We start from the raw sequence: 23,070 nt of genomic DNA on the forward strand, positions 1-23,070 counted from the left end.
ATGGACGGGGGAAGGTGTACAATGTTGGCTCGGTTGCTCGGTCTCTCCAGTGTTTTGCGGTCTGTATCGTACACATACCGGGCTAATCCTTATTGATTGTTTTGATGATGATGCAGCTGAATGGTCAGCGTCGGTGCCCTTTCCCAGCGCCCCTCCTTCCTCCCTTCCCAGTGTGGGCGGGGCAGGAGGCGGCAACTGGTTCCACTTGGTTGTTGCTTGGTGTCGGTGAGTCGGTTAAAGAGCTGTGCGGTCCGAGCAGAGGGGTCCTTGGAGCCTATCCACTGCTAGAGCCCATCGTGACACCGGAACGTGGGGGACACCTACATTGACAGCTGCTGGAGAGGCAGAGCTGCATCTACTACCATACAGGATGGTGACCAGGGTGTACACAGCATCTTCATCCTGCTCTACCACGGTAAGTCACCATCACATGGGGTTACTTTTCAGATTGCTCATGTGTTTTGTCAATGGGGGTCACTAGGAATTCCTCTAGTCCAACTATCACTTTTTCTATATTGATCAGTTGTTGTAGTTCAGTTCACTTTTGACATGTGAGATCAGATGCAACAAAATTCTAATTTGTTACTTTTATATATATATATTTTTTAAATACAGTGTCTATATCCTATTATTTTCCTTTATTTTAAAGTTAATAAACTTAATTTACAACAACTCCTTTGCACCTGTACTCATGGCCTGGGGATGTTTTCTCAACCAAAGTTCTATGGATCCCTAGATTTCACCAGAGGTTCCTTGTGCACATTTACACTGACATACAGTTGAAAAAGCCTTTCTCAACCAGGGTTTTGTGGAACCTAAGGTTCCTCAAGAAATTGCTAGAGGTTCCTTGAGCAGTGACAGATTTGTCTCCCACCTACTTTGACCACCAATGTAAAGGTGCACTTTTACACTGACATACAGTTGAAAAAGCCTCTCAACCAGGGTTCTGTGGAACCAGGGACGGACTGACAACTCATGGGGCGCCCGGGCAATAGGAGATCATGGGGCCCCTGTGTCCTAGCCGAAACTCAAAAAAGCCTATGAAAAATGCACCAGGGGCATCTCATGGGGTCCCCTACTGACCCCAGGTCCTCGGGCAGTGCCCTAGTTTCCAAATGGCCAGTCCGCCCCTGTGTGGAACCTAAGGTTCCTCCAGAAACTGCTAGGGGATCCTTGAGCAGTGGCAGATTTGTCTCCTGCCTACTTTGACCACCAATGTAAAGGGGCTCTTTTACACTGACATACAATTTGAAAAAGCCTTTCTCAACTAGGGTTCTGTGGAACCTAAGGTTCCTTCAGAAACTACAAGGGGTTCCTTGAGCATTGGCAGTTTTGTCTCCCTTCTACTTTGACCTCCAATGTAAAGGCACACTTTTACACTGACATATAATTGAAAAAGCCATTCTCAACCAGGATTCTATGGAACCAAAGGTTCTTCTAGAAATTGCTAGGGATTCCTTGAGCAGTGACAAGTTTGTCTTTTGCCTACTTTGACCACCAATGTAAAGGGGCTCTTTTCACTGACTCACCGGCCACTTTATTAGTATACCTTGCCAGTGCCAAGAAAATATCCCCCACACCATTACATCAGCATCCTGAACTGGTGATACAAAGCAGGATGGATCCATGCTTTCATGTTCTTTACGTCAAATTCTGACCCTACCAACTGAATGTCACAGCAACCAGTCTGCCCATTCTCCTCTGACATAAACAAGGCATTCTTGTCCACACAGCTTCCGCTCACTGGGTATTTTCTCTTTTTCGGACCATTCTCTGTAAACCCTAGAGAAGGTTGTGTGGGAAAATCCCAGTAGATCAGGAGTTTTTGAAATACTCAGACTGGCCCGTCTGGCACTAACATCCATGCCACATTCAAAGTCACTTCAATCCCTATTCTGATGCTCAGTTTGACTTCAGCAAGTCGTCTTCTCTACGTCTATGTGCCTAAATTCATTGAGTTGCTGCCATGTGGTTGGCTGATTAGCCGTTTGTGTTACCAAGTAATTGAACAGGTGTACCTAATAAAGTGGCTGGTGAGTGTACAATTTGGAAAGCCTTTCTCAACCTGGGTTCTGTGAAACCCTACGGTTCCTCCAGGGATTGCTAGGGGTTCCTTCAGCAGTGGCAGATTTGTCTCCTATCTACATTGACCACCAATGGAAAGGGACACTTTTCCACTGACACAATTTAGAAAGGATTTCATGACCAGAATTCTGTGGAACCCTAAGGTTCCTCCACAACTTTTTTAGTTCTTCCTTGAGCATTGGTGGAATACACTTCCACTTGATGGTGCCTACATAGTTCTGGTACCAATGCCACTTGGCAGAGCCAACAGAATGGGACCAGTGGAGCTCTCCCTCTCTTTTGTTAGTCCACTAACCACTGGCGCCAATGATCATGTTAGCTGCCTCTAAAGGAAGGCATGCTTTCCTCTGGTCACAATTTGCATATTACATTCTTTTTAGTAGGGGTTACCTGAGACCTGAATATACCTGGAACAGTTCCTCCATGGTAAAAGGGTTGAAAAAGGCTGGTTTACATGATATTGCTGGGGAACAGACATACTAGAGCAACCATTTTCAAACCGGTAATGTAAAACTCTAGGGTTCCTGCTGAGGTTGGAAGGTTTCCATAGGAGTAAGCAATGGGGAATTGATCTTCCAGCTACACTAGCCCCAAAGGATGAGCCTGGGTTTGGTTTAGATTTCAGTTTGAAGGAAACCTGGAAAGAAAGCTGTCACTCCTGCCCAATCAACTGTAGCCAGGGTATTTCCACATGGCCATATAAAGTTGATGTCATGAGCAGTGACAAGAGTTCCAACACACCTGAGCTATTCCACCAGGAAGCTGCCATAGTTGACAACGGTATTCCCTGCCCACAGCTGGATGTATGCTAGGGGCTTGTCTATGTGGAGGAGCGAGAAGTGCTGTTGACAGCTTCCCAGCAGGGTAGCTCGGGGCAGTTTGGATTTGTGTCTCAACACACCTGAGCTCGTCCCTGTAAACATCCAACTACCTCAGATCCATCACATTTATGTCTGGGGGAAAAAAGGAAGCAGACCTAGGTAGACGTGGAGGAAATCGGATGTAAATAGTCACATGCCTGTTTACATCCATCTGCCCTTTTATACTAACATTGAGGTTTTGATCTGGTTACTGAGTGGCAAATTTCATTGAACTTCCAGTGCGAAAGTGGCCTTTATTACCAAAATCTAATTTTACACAAACCGGACCACATTATTGGAGACCTGAATGTTTTGGTTCTTAAAGGGAACTTTGGAAAGGAAAACTTTAGAACTAAGAATAATTCAATTTGATACAAAAGATCATGGGCTAAATGTAGACCTCAGCTTCCTAAATCACTATTCAGCATTTTTATGACTACTGTCATCTCTGTGACTCCACCCCCAGCACCACCTCCAGCAGCAGCTATCCAAGCTTAATTACCATTGCTGTGTATGTTTGTGTGTTTTTTTTTTTCTTGTTTTTTTCTTTCTTTCTTTCTTAGAAATTGCCTTAACATTCTGCTAAAAATGTGTATTAGTATTGCTTGGACCTTGATGAAAGGGGCACACCCTGAAGGCTTGTCCTTAAAAATTGTATGTGGGCACAAATAAAAAAAAAAAAGTATCACAGAAAGTACTCAATTGATTCTACCTCTCTAGAAAGCACTTCACTGCCGATCATTTTTCAGAGGGCAGTAGACACTGCTTTGTTAAAGGACTTGGGGACTGTTATTGTTTAAAGTTTAATAATGACCGTACTCAAATTCAAATGATTGTCTTACCATTGTTTTTAGTATTGTTTTGTGATTTATTTATTTATTTCAGGTACTTATATAGCACTGTCAATTTTACACACCACTTTACATATATATTGTACATTCACATCAGTCCCAAAGATGAACCGATATACCGCTGGCCGAAAATAGGGTTATCTGATAATAATTTGACTTTAATGCAAAATCGAGCCCCATTGACTTCAATGCAATAACTCCTCTATTGAGGTTTTTGAATTTGATATATTTTATTATTTTATAATATGTTTTATAATGATATTTTGAAATTTTATAAATTTTATTTTCTGTCCAATTTTTGTTACTTTCAATAAAAGTAATTTTACATTACTGGATTGTATTTTTTAATTCATATTCATTTAAATTCATGATACTAATTACAAAGTGGACTATAAGACAATTATGAGATAGATATAGATATGTGTGTGTGTGTGTGTGTGTGTGTTTATATATATATATATATATATATATATATATATATATATATATATATATATATATATATATATATATATATATATATATATATATGAAAAAACCTGTTTGGTTTTTGGCCTAGTACATCCTGAATATTTGGTTTCAGTTCAGAATTTTCATTTCAGTGCACCACTAGTATTCTTATATTTGTTGCTATATTACTGTTGCTCAAGTCTGCATTGTCATTGAATTTCTGTTCTACTGCTGTCACGATTTCTGAGTCTTTGTAAATATTTGATTATAGAGACCTGTCGATTCATTAGTTACTGGTTTACTCGGAGAGCATACCAGCCTCCCAAATGGCAGAGAGAATTGTTTCCATATATCATCTAATGTCAGATGACCTAGCCTTGTAAACATTAAGAGGGAACTTTTAAATACAGGAACTGTTGACGCCAACTAGGATTGCCCCCAGTCAGTTTAACTTGCCTCCTGTATTGTCTTCTGAAGCCTATAGCTGCTGACTTTAAAATAGACACCCTACTGTCCAGGGATCCACCGCTGTCCTCACCCGGGATGGTTTTGTTTGCCAGTCTTCGGTCCCCAGCACTGGCATGTTAATTATGTGCAGCCGGCTGTAAGTCCTTGCAGCTTCACATCTGGCTGCCCACTGCACATGTGCAAGCCATGCTGCGCTTTGTGAATGGTCCTGCAGTCTTCTTGAACCTGTGACTTTTCCCAGAATGTCGTGGGCAGGGAGAGGGAGAGAACTTCCCCTAGGACCCCCTAGTGGGAGCAGGTACCTGTCAAAACTAGGTACTCACATTCCCTTTTGGGTGAAGTTCTTTAAGAATTCTGAATGCTAAATCTGTAGCCTGTCCAAGGTCCAGTTCTATTGTGCTAGGCAGAGGCACTACAATACACTACAACCAGCATCTCCTACAACCAGTCTAGCCCACTGCACCATTAGGTAGCATGACTTGTGCAGCCTTCCTAAGTGTCCCACACGTTTGGTCAGATGGCATTTGATATTGTCTTTGGTGGAAGAACTTTTAACTCTCCTTCCCTAGACTGCCTCAATTCCTGGCCAGCATCTGATACTCAGTCTGAGATTTGTTCATCTTCTCCGATAAAGGCAGCAGCTTGGATGGTGGCCACTTTGGCATACTGTCCCTTAATATGTTATGAAGTAATTTCCGAAGTGTAGGTGGCCTACATATTGCTTTTGGCTTAAATGGCAGTGTCTAATGTTTGTTTTAGCAATTCAGGTGATATTGTGGTGTCTACTTACTAGGTGTAGCATGGTGGTGGTCACTACTATCTACAAAGGTTTGACTGAAAGTTCTTCTTTGGCTCTAATGACGGCCTTTCTCTATCTGTAGTGTTCATTGTCACCATCTTATTGTTGTGGTGTGAATTTGGTTGTAGCATTCACTTTTTTGCTTTGTAAGTTTATTCCGTGGCAGTAGCGGTGGTAAGTTTTTGTATCTGTTGATGGTCATTCACTGCAGTAGCAGTGGTTTGTCTTTGGGTCTAGTCATCATAAAGCTCTGTCTTCTTGGGTCTAGTAGCAGTGGTAAGTTCTTGGTTTTGTTGGGAATCATTCACTGACCGTAGCAGTGGTCTGTGTTTGAGTCAAGTCATTGTCAAGCCCTGTGTCATTTTGACTGTGAAGGCAGTTACTCAACTATCTAAAGAAGTGGTTCTCAACCTGTGGGTCACGACCCCTTTGGGGGTTGAACGACCCTTTCACAGGGGTCCCCTAAGACCATCAGAAAACACATATTTCTGATGTGTAAAGAGCAGCTACTGTGTAGAAAGCAGCTGCTGTGTTGAAAGCAGCTACTCTGTTAAAAGCAGCTACTGTGTTGAAAGCAGCAGTATTGGAGGTAAAAACGACACTCATGAATTATAATTACTGGATAAATAATTTTATGGTTGGGGGTCACCACCACATGAGGAACTGTATTAAAGGGTCGCAGCATTAGGAAGGTTGAGAACCACTGATCTAAAGTAAGTGTGAGAAAATCTCACCAATGGGGTCAGACTGCAAAAAAAAAAACAACCCAACAGACGTTCCAACTAGAGATGAGCGAATCGAACATGACGAAGTGGAATTCGTTCCGAAGATTTGGAAAAATTCTATTCGCGACGAATCCGAAGATTAGCAAACTTCGGATGCACGAATCAAATTTTTCCAAAAATGGCGGCGACATGTGTGGCGACAGAGAAAATGGACAGAGAAGATGGGGCGGGGATCTCTGGGAAGGCGCGCAGACAAGGCACGCTGACCCATAATGCATTCATGACATGTGATCGCATTAGCCAATCAGCAGCCAGCCAGCACTGTGTAATGGTGGAGCTATAAATCGCGGCCATCTTAGAATTCTCCATTAGCCTCCGGTCATTCAAGAGAGACAGACCTGTGTGGATTAAGGGACAGAGTTAGGGCCACAGAGACTTTAGGGCCACAGAATCGTTACTCAGGGCCACAGAATCGTTACTCAGGGCCACAGAATCGTTACTCAGGGCCACAGAATCGTTACTCGGGGCCACAGCTATCAAAGAATCGAAAATTTAAAGTGACATACACCCTTTTTTTTTTGGTGGCTGTCGTGCACAGTTGGTGCTGCAGTTTGCCGATTGTGCAAAATAAACTGACTTTCTGCTTCACAACCACTATTGTACGTTCAAAGAGTTAGATCCATTTACACGCCGGGTGGCGGTAATATTTTTTGGGTGATTAGTGCATTCCAGTGACATAAACGTACAGTTTACAGCCAACGGCAAGCTGCAATTGACCGATTGTGCTAAATAAACTGACTTTCTGCTTCACAACCACTATTGTACGTTCAAAGAGTTAAATCCGGTTTTATTTTTGGGGTGCTTATTGAATTAAAGAGTATGTCAGACAACACGCAGAGGAGTGGCAGAGGAGGCAATGTTTCAGGAGCGAGCAGACGTGGCAGCAGAGGAAGGGGTCGAGGCAGCACTAGTCGCAGCCAGAGGCCAGTGCTCCCGGTGTCATCCAGCGGTCGTGTCTCCACCGACAACCCTGCCGTCATCGATTGGTTGACTCGGTCGTCTTCCTCTTCCCAGGTCACCTCTGACACCTACAGCCAACGGTCGGTGGGTACGTCAGACACAACCGTTAGTTGGCATGGCCCGGGAGCAAGCCCACTGAAATCACGTGTCCTCGACCTGCCCCTGTCCTTTGGTGTTCCCTCACCAAGCGAAGTATCGCATGCTGTGGGCTCAGCCCCACTGTACAGTGAGGAAGAGCTAACAGAGGGCGGTCAGGAACGGGGGGAGACATCCGCCTCTTCAGCAGCCAGGCGAAGAAGTAGTGGCGAGGAGAGTGGCTCGGTAGCCGGTCTAGAGACAGGTCTGTCTCCTGACCCACACGCAGCCGAGGGGGCTAGTAGTGACGCGGAGACCCTAATTGATGATGATGAGGCTGATCGCACTTGGCAGCCTCGTCGTCATCAGGCTATTGCTTCCGCATCATCAGGAGAAGAGGGTGCCAGCTTGCCAGCGAGCAAAACAGTCGGTGGGTTGCCCAGGAGGCAGCAGGGTCGCAGCAGTGTCAGTGGAGGCAAACGGCCACGGAGTAGAGCACCAGCTCCACTGCAGCCTACCACCACGGCCAGTAGTGGTGCCGGTGTGCACGGAGGAAGTAGCAGTCAGCCAGTGAGGAGTAGCGGGGGCAAAGTTTCCTACTCGGCGGTGTGGCAATTTTTCGTCAAGCCGCCCGAGGAAGTAAACATAGCCGTATGTCGACTATGTGGCCAGAAAGTCAAGCGTGGCCAGGGGGCCCATGTTGGGACTACAGCGTTGCGTCAGCCTATGCAGCGTCGCCATTCGGTGGCCTGGGAAAACCGTGATAAAGATACGGCGGTTCTGCCTGCCCCAGCCCCCGCTCCATCACCTGCTCCGTTACTTGCTCCGTCACCCGACGTCAATCGCCCTCTATCAGCCAGTCAAGGCTCCAACACCTCTGCTGAGGGGAGTTTTCGCTCGTTGGCATCTTCCGCTCGTTCAGATGCTCCTTCTCCTGCTACTCCTCTTCACGGATTCCGTCAGCAGTCTTTCTTGGAATCCGTTTCCAAGAGACAACAGTTTGCGAGCACGCACCCGACGGTGCAGAAGCTGAACGTCCTCCTGTCCAAGTTGCTGGTGCTGCAGTCCCTCCCTTTCCAAGTGGTGGACTCAGCACCTTTCCGAGAAATGATGGCTTGTGCCGAGCCGCGGTGGAGAGTGCCAAGCCGGCATTTCTTCGCCAAAAAGGCAGTGCCAGCCCTGCATTCACATGTAGAAGAGATGGTGGGCCAGTCTTTGAGCATGTCGGTCTCTGCCAAAGTGCACGGCAGCGCCGACGTGTGGAGCTGTAACTACGGTCAGGGACAGTACATGTCATTTACGGCCCACTGAGTGAACGTGGTGCCGGCACAGCCGCACCAGCAACTTGGACAGGTCACGCCGCTTTTGCCTCCACGTTTGCACGTCCTTGGTCCAGAAAAGATGTCCGCCTCTACCACCTCTTCTTCCGCCGTGTCCTCAGCCGCCACCCCCGTGCCAAGTCCCATTACCCGACCGGCATATCACATGTGCAGGGCGCAACGGTGTCACGCTGTGCTGCACCTGGTATGCCTTGGCGAACGTAGTCACACAGGGGAGGAACTTCTGAGTGTAATGAACAGAGAAATCGACAGATGGCTGTCTCCGCGCAAACTGAAAATCGGAACCATGTTGACCGACAAGGGAAAGAACATGGTGTCTGCTCTGCGTCAAGGAAGGTTGTGCCATGCGCCATGCATGGCTCACGTGTTCAATCTGGTTGTCAAGCGGTTCCTAAAATCCACCATCCCACTGCAAGACATCCTTAAAATGTCACGTAAACTTTGCATGCATTTCAGCCATTCCTACACCGCAAAGCACACCCTCCTTGAGCTGCAGCGGCAGAACGGAATTCCACAGCATCGCCTGATCTGCGACGTTGCAACAAGGTGGAATTCAACCCTACATATGTTAGACCGCCTTTACGAACAGCGAAAGGCCATCACCGATTTCCTGATGTTACAAGCGGATAAAGGTACTCCCCTGTGTAACTTAGATGTCAGCCATTGGCAGCTCATGCGTGACACCTGCCGCTTGCTCAGGCCCTTTGAGGAGGCCACGCTATTCGTGAGTCGGCAGGACTATGGGATGAATGACGTCATTCCTCTGTTGCACGTCCTGGAACAAATGCTGTTAACAATGGCTGGTCAGGGTGCGGTAGACGTGGCGCACAGATCTCAACGCCACATGACCCCTGTGGGGGCAGGACAGGAAGAAGAGGAGGAGGTAGAGGAGGACATTGGTGCTCAGGAATTATTGAGTGAAATGGGTGGTTTTTCCACTCAGCGGACAGGAGTGGAGGAGCAGGAGCATCTGGTAGAGGAGGAGGAGGAGACAGAGGACCCAGACGCACCGTGGCAGTATGCTGTGGAGATGGAGGCAGGGAGTCCCTCGCATTCCTTGGCACAAATGGCCCATAGCATGCTCGGTTGCTTGCGTAGCGACAGCCGAATAATAACCATCAGAGGGATGACTTTTGGCTGTCCACCTTGTTGGACCCTCGCTACCGTTCAAAAATGGTGGCCTTTTTCACACCTGCTGAGAGGGAGGCCAAAATAAAGTACTATAAAAACCACCTAATGTAGTCAGTTGGTCTCTGCCTTTCTGCGCCAACGTCCATCCTCAGACACTGTGGGCCCTGTGCGCTCGCATTCCGCTGCCATGGCAGCAGGGGAGGGGTGGGGTGGTAGGAGCAGTGGCAGCTCCACCAGCAGCGGCTGCCTCAGTCTGCAGTCGATGATGAGTAGCTTTCTTCAGCGCAGTGAGGAAACTACTAACCAGCCGCAGCAGCATCAGGTGAACCTGGAGCAGGACCTCAAACAGGCTTGGGCCTACTTGGACAGCACCCTGCCAACCGAGGTAGACAATCCCCTTGACTACTGGGCAACGAAACTTGACCTTTGGCCCCAACTAGCTGAATTTGCCCTTGAAAGGCTGTCATGCCCGGCCAGTAGCGTGGCATCGGAGCGCGTGTTTAGTGCGGCAGGAGGTATTGTAACTCCGCGGAGGACACGACTGTCCACCCAAAGTGTGGAGAGACTCACGTTTGTGAAAATGAATCAGGCGTGGATTAGTCTGGATTTCAAACCACCAGTTCCTGACACAACTGACTAAATCCGCCATGAATCATGCCCCAAACATGTTATTAGGGACAAATGGAAGACCTCCACCTGATCCGTACATTTGTATATATATTTTATTGAGAGGCTGCTGGTCGGCCGACTCATGTTTTGCACATTTTTAATGACTTATACTCTGCAGGTCGGGCCCCTCATGAATTGGGGTTTTTAAATTATTTATACTTCGCTGGACGACTGTCACATGAATTTAAACTTTTTAATTATTTATAGTCGACCAGTTCCAGACCGATGGAATAGCAATTTTTTAAAATATTTATTTGACACGTGTTGTCCATCTCATCAATGAGGTGGACTGTTTATTTATTGGCCACGGTTTGGCCCCCTCCTGTTTCTTACATTGTTAACTTGTTGTATCGGTCACGGTTTGGCCACATGTTTGGTTGTCTTGTTAAGATTTTCTGTAATGTACACAGTTACGCTTGACTTGTCGACTTTCCACAATCTACTAAGGTATAGCATCGCATCAAAGTTTTTTTTTTTTTTTTTTTTGTCTAAACCATTTCTTATAATGTCAATTTGTAGGATACGCCGCTGTAAGGCGACCTACTTTTTTGTCACTGTGTAGACATCTATTTATAGGCCGATGTTTGGCCAGAAAGATATATTTAGTAATAACCTAGCCGTTCAAGCCGCTCACTGAACACCTCGGGAATTGCTTTGTATATCTGTCGCCTTAGAGGCCGCTGTCTGAACAGCTCATGAATTGCTTTCTATATGTGTCGCCTTTGAGGCCGCTGGCTGGACAGCTGATGAATTGATTTGTATATATGTACTTATTGTCCGCTGTCCGGACAGCTCATGAATTACTTTTTGTATATAGCCTTCCAAACCACTCTCAGAATAAGTCATGATATTCATGCTGTGTATAGCCTTATAGGCCAATGGTCAATCAAGTCATGATTGTTATAATGTGTATAGGCTTATAGGCCGCTGTCTTTACAACTTTATAATTCCATGCAGTATATAGCCCTATCGGCCACTTTCTGGCATCCAGTTGCTGTAGCCCCCATCACCACACTGTGCCACGGGCCCCTGTACCGCCTTCTCATACTGCTGCCAGATCCATCCTCTGCCATGTGCGTCTTTGTCGTCTGCTCACGCTGCTGGGTTCCAGTTTTAAACCTAGGCCTGTGTATGGCTTCCGACTACTGCTGCCTCCACCGCCACCCTGCGCCATGTGCCTCTGTCGTCTGCTCACGCTGCTGACGGCTTCCGCTTTTTAAACTAGTCCTGTGTATGTCTTCCGAATACTGCTGCCTCCACCGCCACCCTGCGCCATGTGCCACTTTCGGGTCTCCTCACACTGCTGCCAGGTCCATACTGATTCATGGCCCCCTGTACCGGCTCCTCATGAACGTGGTTCAGCGGGTTTGCATCACTTAACGGCAAATCGTTGACAAATGCTGGGACGTTCAGTGTTGTGCGCATTAAGCCAGACACCAAAGGGCAGCACAGACCTGTTATTACTCGCTCAAGCATGGCTGAACAAAACCAGTCTCTACCACAAATTGGACCCAGACCTGCCCAGGGTCTCGTAACTAGATTGCACGGAGGAGTAGAGTCCGTTATCGGAATTAAATAGACAAAACGCCACACCAAAAAGAGTGGCCATTTCCAACACTTATTCCAGAAAGAGGAACAACCCGTTTCATATACGGCCCGTAGACGTTTCACGTCTGCCACATTCAGTCGATTTAAGACGCAAGCTCCACTTCCTGTGGTCTCTGACCGTCGATATACCTTTAAGTGTCAGCTTTGAAGCTATATTCCCTCCGGAGCACTGACACTGGTGCCCTTCCGTCAACATGCCTTTAAGTTTCAGTTTTCAACCATATTCCCCACAGAAGCCAAACTCTTGGGTATCCCAGAAGCTGCTCAGCGGGTCAGGGCAATAAAGCTCCCGGTTCGCAGGTTGTTCCGTCTTATGGATGGAAGTACGACGGTATATGATCTTCTTCGCTCCCACGGCATCACCTCATAGAATCTCTGCATTGCATCTGCAATCACAACGCTGACTTCCCGGATCGCCACTCAGCCATTGGACTCTTGATAGTCGTCTCCCCACACTGCTGCTGGGGGGACTTTTTAACCTAGGCCTGTGTATGGCCTTCAATTGAAGCTGCTTCCGCTCCGCCACTCTGCCATTGGACTCTTGATAGTCGTCTCCCCACGCTGCTGCTGGGGGGACTTTTTAACATAGGCCTCTGTATGGCCTTTAATTATAGCTGCTTACGCTTCGCCACTCTGCCATGGGCCCCTGTACCGCCTCCTCTTGCTGCTGCCAGGTCCAGAGTGTGTCATGGGTCCCTGTACGGCCTCCCATTGCTGCTGACTTCATCGCCAGACTCTGCCATGTGCCACTTTCAGGTCTCCTTACACTGTTGGTGGGTTCCATTTTGTGATAGGGTGCTGTATGGCCTTCCATTGCTGCTGCCTCCACCGCCACCCTGCGCCATGTGCCTCTGTCGTCTGCTCACGCTGCTGACGGCTTCCGCTTTTTAACCTGTGTATGGCTTCAGAATAATGCTGCCTACACCGCCACCCTGCGCCATGTGCCTCTGTCGTCTGCTCACGCTGCTGCCAGGTCCATACTGATTCATGGCCCCCTGTACCGGCTCCTCATGAACGTGGTTCAGCGGGTTTGCATCACTTAACGGCAAATCGTTGACAAACGCTGGGACGTTCAGTGTTGTGCGCATTAAGCCAGACACCAAAGGGCAGCACAGACCTGTTATTACTCGCTCAAGCATGGCTGAACAAAACCAGTCTCTACCACAAATTGGACCCAGACCTGCCCAGGGTCTCGTAAGTAGATTGCACGGAGGAGTAGAGTTCGTTATTGGAATTAACTGTGAGGGACTTTTAAACCTAGGCCTGTGTATGGCCTTCAATTGAAGCTGCTTCTGCTCCGCCACTCTGCCATTGGACTCTTGATAGTCGTCTCCCCACGCTGCTGCTGGGGGGACTTTTTAACATAGGCCTCTGTATGGCCTTCAATTTTAGCTGCTTACGCTCCGCCACTCTGCCATGGGCCCCTGTACCGCCTCCTCATGCTGCTGCCAGGTCCAGAGTGTGTCATGGGTCCCTGTACGGCCTCCCATTGCTGCTGTCTCCATCGCCACACTCTGCCATGTGCCACTTTCAGGTCTCCTCACACTGCTGGTGGGTTCCATTTTGTCATAGGGTGCTGTATGGCCTCCCATTGCTGCTGCCTCCACCGCCACACTGTGGCTCCACACTCTGGTTTTGGCCCCGTGACTGCCCAAATGAGTGAAGTGTGCGGTGATTCTAAGATCGACGGCACTCATCTGCATGTCATACTGACTGACAGTATTATTTCTCTTCCCCAGCAGACTCCAAGGGCATTTAAATTTAAAGGTACAGTGTTCTGCACTAATATAAAGGCTCTCTGAAGCCTAGAAACACCCTTTTTATAAGTTAAATTTGCAGCGAATTTATTCGGCGAATTCGGCGAATCAGCCGAACCGAATTTTTGAATAATTCGCTCATCTCTAGTTCCAACCCTTCCTCACTCTTAAAATAAGCAAAAATGGTTTTGGCTGGAGATAGATATATTTTATTTTATTTTTTTACATAACTGAGCAGTTGCAAGGTATGGAGTAGACACTACACAGTCCTGTATAATAGCTGCTTAAAATTTATGGTGCCTGTTTACCTTGCTTTATACATAGTTTCAGTTTGACTGTCGTATATCTGGTTTCATGTAAAGGCAAAATCTGGCTCCTGGTGTATATTTCTTCAATGCATAATGGAAGTGGAGCATGTCTATTTGTTATATATGATCTTCAAGAATAGCAGTGTGCCTTAAATGAAATATAAATGGTAAGGCTGGACATACGTTATATAGTCTTTTTGCACAATTTTCCTTTTAGAAACCATATATAATGAGGTCAAACCTAAGCGCTTTCAATTTGTGTGCAATCAGGCAGGCCCATGCCCTACATAATTGAAGGTAAATGGAAATTGAAAAAGAAAATTGTATAATGTATGGCCAGCTAAAGACTTTCACCAATGTGTCAGTCTTTTGCAGTTGGCGTTCCCAATTATTTGTTATGAAAATTTGTTGGTAGTGTAATTCAACATAGAAGGTGCAGTAACGTGAGTGCTTGAATGTCTGGTAGTGATTCTAACTGTTTTCTGCAACGACACAAGACTGAAATAAATATTGGTAGGAGCGGATAGTTGGATATTATGGGCCAAGTGACCTTTATGTACAAACAAGATGTCACCACTACTTTTACTAAGTAATATCTGGATTTTCAAAGGAATTTGGTGCACAAAAAGGTGATTGTCGTTTTTTGCTATTGTTACCATTAGAGGATCTTCACCCTAGAAAGCAAAAATTAAGTCAGCAGCTGCAAATACTGTAGCTGCTGACTTTTAATAAAAGGACACTTGTCTGTCCAGGGATTCGGTGCTGTCCTCACCAGGGCCAGCTTTTCGCTGATCTTTGGGTCCCAGCACCAACTTGTTTTACTGAGGATATCCGACCGTGACTCCTTGTGGCTTCACAGCCAGCGTCCCACTGCACATACACGAGCTGTGCTTTGTGCATGATCGTGCAGTCTTCTGTGACATGTCCCAGAAGGCTGCGGTCAAAGGGAGGGGCAAACTATCAAAACTAGCTACTGGCTCCCCCAGAAAAAAATATTGCGTGGTACTGGAAGGAGAACATAAAGCGAAACTTCCTCTTTTACCCTAGGTTCACACTTATGCGGATTTATGCGTGTTTTCCAATTTGCAGAAATGCACCACAGTCCACTTAACATGATTTCCTATGGATCTAGCTCAAATCATTATGAGCCGGTGCAGATTTTTGAAAGAGTCAGTGAATTTTTTGCTCACAGCTGATTGCGTTTTGTAATAGATTTCAATGTACCTCATCACAAAAGCATGTACATGCATTTTTGGTGTGTTTTTCTGCATGACAACAGGCACCTCCCCCTAGCAACATAAAGCACATCCCAAAAGAACCTGTGAAAAGCATGTGTGAAAAAAAATGCAGAATGTATTGGGAAAATGCATAAACCGCAACCTGCCTGGAGTTTGCATGTTCTCCTTGTGCCTGTGTGGGTTTCCTCCGGGTACTCCGCTTTCCTCCCACACCCCAAAGACATGCTGGTAGGTTAATTGGATCCTGTCTAAATTGGCCGTAGTATGTGTATGTATGAATGTAAGTTAGGGACCTTAGATTGTACACCCCTTGAGGGTTAGGGACTGATATGAATGTACAATATATATGTAAAGTGCTGCGTAAATTGACAGTGCTATATAAGTACCTGAAGCAAACCTGCATAAGTTTGAACCTAGCCTAACGGCTAGTTCACACCAGATGCAGTCCAGTGCTTTTTTTTTTTTTCTTTTCTTTTTTTTTTCCCCCTGCATCAAAATTGCATACACTATGTTTTCCATGTATTTCAATGGCCCTAGTTCACACCAGTGCAGTCCGTTCCAGTGTATTCTGGTGTACAAAAAAAATAGAAAATGCAGCATTTTTTTTTTTCTGCACAGAACTCTACTGGAACACAGCAAAATGAATACAAAATGTACTGGAATGGAGTGTGGTGTGAACTGTGAGCAAAATGCATCCAGAAGGCAATTTTGTGGTGTGAACTAGTCCTTAGAGTGAAGTTCTGCTCTTAAGGAATATATTTATATTAAACAATTGTTCCTAACCAAATATTAAGTTGATTTGTCAGTTTTAGAAAGCTAGGACTGGCTGGGGTTTGAAATGGAAATGTAACTTTAATAATCATACATTACAGAGTTGAATGTTTTGTGTAGCAGTCCTGGACAAATCCCTGCAGAACTTAGAAGCAAGCTCTAAATGTTAGGGCCCAGCAACAGTATATATGTTATGTTTGGAAACTGGGTCCAACAAGTTGTCAAATCCTAAAACCGTCTGTTCTGCTGTATTACTTGCTGAAGAGGATCTTGGCTAGAAATATGTTGTCATTATGGAACTAAATTTAAAACCTAGCAGCTACATCTGGCAAGCATGAAACGTTGAGAGAACATTGTTGTATAAAGAACTGCAAATGTATACAGCAGCTACATGATTACAGGCCAAATGATATTTAAAATGATGTAATACCCCAGAGTTTATGGGGCTTTGTGACCTTATAAAAGAACTTATTTCTTTTGTGTAAAATTTATTTTATGCTCATGACAAAAAAAGCATTTTTTTATCTTCTAACCATTTTGGTTGTTTTTTAACAACAGGGTTAGGTTAAGAAGACCATGGCAAAATCTTAGCAAAAAGTCTAGTATTTAACTTGCTGATTTAAAGTGTTACTAAACCCAGGACCCTGCATTTACTATATCTGGTCTCCCACAGTACACAGAACATGGAAATGCCAATATTGTAGTAAATATAAACTGCTCAATACCTTTTCTCATCAGCAGTCTTGTGACTTCTATCAGTGTCCAGCAGAGCATTGGTTAAAGCTTGTCGGAGGAGTTTTCATTCTGCACCAGGAGGATGCAGAACCCCCTGACCTCTGTCTTGACAGTCTGATTGTCCCTGTGCTGATCACATGCACTCTCTAGCAATAGACAACAAACTGCGCATGTGCAGAGTGTCTCCACGTGATATGTCTTATCAGGAGATAAGAGGGGGACACTGGAAGAAGGGGATGATCAGAGAAGTCAGGATCAAACCGCCTTTTTATGCAATGAAGAGGATGAACCCCTTAGGTTCCACAGTGAGTATAACAAGCATGCTTTACTGCATATGCAGACTGATTTTACTGTTGTGGGTTTAGTAACACTTTAAGAAGTGTGCTAGGTTTATTATGATTAGTAAGGTAGCATCAGAATGTGCGCTGGTCCAAGTGAAACAAAAGCAGCCAGCACTATATTTCAATACAAAGAATCCAAAATATGTTTAAAAAAGTGCAGCGCTTACAATGTGAATAACTAAAATTATATATCTCCTAGATTGTAAGCTCCAAGGAGCAAGGCCCTCCTATCCCTCTTGTATTGAACTGTATTGTTGCTGTATTCTCCCTTTTATATTGTAAAGCACTGAGCAAACTGTTGTCGCTCTATAAATCCTGTATAATAATAATAAATCAACAAACAAACTCTGATACAAATGATCAAATTCAGGTGCAGAAAAACATGTTTCAAAAGTCAGTGAATTTGATAACAATCAAACAACTTGTTTCGACCTGACCCTTGATAACGTCATTTCTGACGAAATGCGTTGGATGGAGCTAGGGCGAACATCACCACACGTGTGGACGCTCGGCCATCTTGGAAGTGGGCACATGTGGGTTTTTTCCATTTTTACAGCACTGTTTTGTATCTTCTTACATGTAACTGCTATATTTTGATTTTAATAAAATGTTGTAAAAGATTTGACCTAAGGGAAGCTTTTTTTTTTTTTTTTTTTTTTTTTTTTTTTTTTAAATTCCATCATTATGCCAACTACACTCTTGATGTCTATGATCCATGTGGCGTCTGGAAATGTTTTCTTGTACAAATCTTGAGTCTGTGGAGGAGCTTGGAGCGATTGCTTTTTGATCACCTATATGCCTTATCTGACCACTCTATAACATGATGGTCAAATGTTTCCAGTAAGCCTCCCTTGAGCACTGTGTGGGGTGACATGCATTGCACTTGATTGTGTTTGGTCACTTTTACATTTTGATCATTTATGATTGCACCCAAGGACATTTCACATTGAGTGGAAAAAGTGGTGGAAAAGGCTGCACTTGAATGTGATAATCGTCAAATTGCAGAAACATTTTCTTGTATATCCAATTACTTTTTTTTCTGCACCTGAATTTGATCATTTGTATCAGAGTTGTTGTTTTTGATTTTATATAATTGTAGCTTATTATTCACATTGTAAGCGCTGCACTTTTTGAAATTTATTTTGATTCGCGATGAGGTTTGGTGCAGTCCAGACCTGGATTTGGCTGAACCCAGATGGCAGCTGCCATTCAGCTGAAGTGAAGACATTTTCTCTGCCAAAGCTGAATGTACACAATTGTCCACATGATCATATTTAGTCAACGTCAAGGAATATTTTTCACTGTGACTGTTGAGTACTTTTTTTTTTTTTTTTTGCAGTTATCTAACCACACAGCCTTTGTTATCTTCCTTCTTCCTCATAATGGGGAAAATGTCACTTCACAAAATGGGTGGGCACTTTATCACACACAACAGGGAAGTATACTCTCCATTGTGTATAATGTGTTCCAGAAGGGTGTTCCTTTAACCACTTCAACAGGGGTGTGGAAATTGGTGAAAAAATTACCTGTCCAGGGACTAAATCAGTGCCCTAGTTTACTTGTCCCTCATGACAATCTACTTGTCCAGATAAAAAAAAAAATAATGTTTTAACCAAAACTATATTTAAATTGGAGGTGATATTAGGAATGTCTGGGGCTCTTAAAAACAAAAGGGGCTTTATGGCGATTTTAAACATTTTTTTTCATTGCTCTGTTTATCTCCTCCTCCTCCAGCACCGCACTCGGGGACTAGCAGGGAGGAGAGAGACCTTGCAGTGTGATGAACAACGATTGGTTGCTCATCAGGAAAGGGTGGGTCAGGGCTTAATCTTTATCCCTGTCGCTGCCAGAGCCATTTTTGCTTTTTTTTGCAGAAGTTTAAAAAAATCATTATAGGCCTGAAGATTACACAGAACCACCAAACATGATATATTTTCTGAAAGCAGAGACTTTAGAGAATAAAATAGTGGTAGTTCCAATTTTTTATGTCATATATTACCGCAGAATTTCAGTAAAAAATAGTTAATTTTAGGGCACAAAAAAAGCAATAAATTACCCTATTTTTTGTAAAATATAAAAGATGAGGTTGCACTGATTAAATACTAAATTACTACAGAGTGAGTGGGTAGGCAGGCAACTCTTCTAAAGGCTGAATTTCCTCAGCTCTTTTTTTTTTTTTTTACTCTTTCTAGAGTTCAGGCTGCACCCCTTCAACTTACGTCTTTGTAGCCAATCCTGATGGAGCCACTCAACCCCCTATGTTAGGTCACTGTATAGCCAGCCATGCTTCCATCAGTCAAGGCTCCCTCTCCCTAAGGGGCTTGAGGGCCCATCATTTTTAATGGACTTTCACAGATTGTCTTGCTTCCTCTCAACATTTTCATGATAGCATTTAATTTACAAGTGGGTTTATTCACTAAGTCCCCTAAGTTCTACAGATAAAACATACATAGGACAACTCCTTTTGGTGACTTCATCACGTTTTAAGCCAGACACACATGAATCGAAATGGTTCAGCAAGGTCTGGCTGAGATTCGATCCACATATGGGCAAGCTGATTGTACTGAAGTTGATCCATCAATTGAATTGGGTACAACCAGCCTGTCAGGGTGTGGTTTTTTTTTTTTTGACATTTGATTACTGCTGGTGGCTATAACCTCTAGCTGCACTCATTGTGTTCTGCCAGCCAGGAAGGATCCCTTCGCCCCCTGCCAGCAGAACACAGTAGCGCTGCAGGAGACCTCTTCTCCCCCCCCCCCCCCACACACACACACACATTTCCTACTGTGGTGTAAGGAAATTTGAGTCACCTATGGCTTGCCTTACGCACGCTGTCTAGTTCTTCCTGAGGCTGTCTCCTGGTAGCACTTTTAACCATTGAGGTGCATTGTACACCTATTTTCCATATGCATTTGGAAGTGCTATTGTGAACTCTTTTATTGTGAGCTTATGGATTTTATCTTTTTAAATTAAGTATGTATAGCAATTTTTTTTTTTTTTTTTCCCCCCCCCCACTGAGAAGGTTGCAGTTTCATCCTTGAGCATATGTTAACATGAATTCTGAATAATAATAATAATGTCAGCTGAGTCCCTACTTTCCATTTGAGGCAAAAATTCTGACATCCTGCGTTTCACAGCTGGTGATTTTTGACCTTTCTAGAAATAGAGGTCATGGTACGATGAGTTTCCTTCCATAGGTGGTGGGTTGGAATGCACAGATGTGTTTGTTTTTTACATGAGTGGCTGTGAAGCAAAATTAAAAAAACACACAGTATACTGTAGTTGCTACATTTTTCACTTGTAGTTCCTCATAAAGGCACAATGTGTGTTTGATTTCTTTTTTCACTAAAGCTCGGTTCACATATATACAAATTGGATGCATTTTGAACCGCATTCAATTCGCATGACATGTGAACCAAAATCCTTTTCAATGGAGCCTGATCATGTATGTGCAGGCCTGCCGCAGTGCGATTTAAAAGAGTCCCGTATGATCTTCAGCCCTGTTCAGGTGTGATTTCCAGTGTCGTGCACATTAACAATCTTCACCTGAAGTGCACCTGATCCGCTGAGTGAAATTGCACTGGACTCTCTTAGAAACTGGCCCCACACATATGTGAACCCAGGCCTAGTGACAGCTGGAATGACATTAGAGGCTGCTTGCTGATTGTATCATTTCAGCCTGAACAACCTGAAATACTTGCACAAAAGTTGAACAAGTATGCTTGTGCATATATAATTAGGAACTATAAATGGAAACACCTTCCTTACACGGGTGGTTAGATGCCTGCACCGGACAGCACTGTCAAGAATCATCTGATTCTCGTCACAAGAATGATGGGAGTATACGAACAGGGGTCGCTTAGCCTGTCCAAAGCAATAACCGGCTGTCCTTGTTCACATGTATGTGCATACTCGGCGTTTCCTTTCATTAGGGGCAGGATGAGCACCCCTGGATGTAGACAGATGCATCCAGGCTCTGACATCCATCCCTAACAGCAGGTTACTGCTGGTGTGCGATTCCATGCGAATAGTAATGGCTCCTCTCAGTCTGTTATTGCTTTGCACAGTCTGAACAGCTACTGCTTTTCACAAATGGTTACTGGAATATATGAAACCACATTGGAGAACATACCATACGTAAATGTTTAGTGTCCATGCTTGTGTACAATGTCCCCACACTATACAAGCAATATTACTTACCATGGTTCAGTTCATCTCTGGTATGCGTAGCACATAATGCGAAACATTTAACTTGCTTTTTTGTTTTGAGTGAATTCTATGTTTGCATCTAATGTTTTGAAGACAACACTGTTTTTGAATGGAAGACTGTGCATTGTGTATATTACTGTACACACGAACCTTCCTTGTCAAAAGATTATCAAATCGTATCTCTACGGGGAAGCAATTTCAGCCTACAGTTTGTAATAAAGCTATTGTGAAATGTGCAGATTTGCAGCATAGACTTCCCTTTAGTGTTTCCGTGTGAGTGTGTGTGGTGGTTTTGTTTTGTTTTTTTTGTTTATCCCCTAAACTGTGTTAACTGTTATACTGATGTATTTCAGTGGTTGCATGCTATGATGTTGGCATACATGCAGTGCTGATTCTGCTGATCATTCACATTATTTGTCAATGGTCTTAGTTCTGTCGCCACTTCTATTCTAACTGTACTGTGATGCTGTCGTTTTTGATAGGTGTTTAACATTTTGTCAATCTTGCTGTTTTACTGCTTGGTACATTCTACAAAATATACCCCCAAGTTTGTAGAACAACCATACATAACATTTTATGAGAAGAAAGTTACTGCTTTTTATACTCCATGGGAATGGGTTAGGAAGAGGTCAATCTGTATCCTACTTAAATTTCATTTTTGCTTAGAGGTGGGCTTTAATGAATATCATTTATTATTGTTATTATTTATTGTTGTTATTATTTTTCATTAAAGAAAAGTGTCCCAAATAGCAAAAAGAAAATTACAATGTAGCCGTATTTCTTTCCTTTCCCTTAATCCACCACTAAAAGAACATCCTACTTCTGAATGGAGATACTGCATTTGTGTGCTTTGTTTGTACCCATAGTTGGGTCAAGAAACAATAGTGCACATTTTGTCATCATAGGCTTCCTGATCATGTAATCACCTGTCACAGGAATTGCATCATCAGGAGCCTGTTCTACCAGCGGCCCATTATTACACTTTAACTAGGAGTGGGAGTGACCGTGCTGTCACAGTGCTGAGGGGTGTATGATTGAGTGCGCTTCCAAAACACACAAAAAAGGGTTGCATAATTGTGACCGCATGGAATGGGGGCCAATCTGTTCTGCAACACAGCATCTGTTTGAAAATAGACTATAACTGGTCAGTGGGCTTGTGGTATATTGACTAAACCTGTGTTCTCTCCAACAGATGAAGAAGCAACAGCAGGAAGTCATGCAATATTTGGAAGCCCACAATATTGACTGTGAAGTAGTGGATATTACCATGTCAGAAGAGAAAAGGCAATGGATGTACAAAACTATCCCAAAATGCAAATGGCCTGAGCATGGCAATCCTTTACCACCACAAATATTTTATGGCGATACCTACTGTGGGGTGAGTAAGCCTAGTTTTTTTTTTTTTTTTTTTTTTTTTTTTTTCCCCTACAATTTTGCCTGTTTAGATTGCATCCAGGCTGGAGAATTACTTTTCAAATAGGCAGTGCAAGCTATTTAACTGTTTAAGTATTAACTGTTTTATAAATGTTACTATAACAAGATTTCTAAGGCTTCTTGCAAATATTGTTGTTCCGCAGCGTATACCCTTGCAAGGGCCGTGTTTGCCCTCACAGGGATCATAGGTATTCCC

The 23,070-nt window shown here is 44.2% G+C and overlaps 1 protein-coding gene across 1 annotated transcript in view; it reads left to right on the forward strand.

Moving 5' to 3' along the window:
* Window positions 1–23,070, forward strand: part of SH3BGRL2 (SH3 domain binding glutamate rich protein like 2) — a 45,338-nt gene continuing 22,268 nt past the window's right edge. Inside the window, exons 1-2 of the mRNA XM_089655344.1 lie at window positions 1–415; window positions 22,633–22,818. Of these exons, the coding sequence (XP_089511470.1) occupies window positions 371–415; window positions 22,633–22,818 (231 nt within the window). The 5' untranslated portion in view covers window positions 1–370. The remainder of the gene's footprint in view (window positions 416–22,632; window positions 22,819–23,070) is intronic.

The sequence above is a fragment of the Staurois parvus genome, unplaced genomic scaffold (assembly GCF_062004578.1).
Source record: "Staurois parvus isolate SC_StPar_1 unplaced genomic scaffold, SC_StPar_1.0 ptg000834l, whole genome shotgun sequence".
In the NCBI taxonomy this organism is placed as follows: Eukaryota; Metazoa; Chordata; class Amphibia; order Anura; family Ranidae; genus Staurois; species Staurois parvus.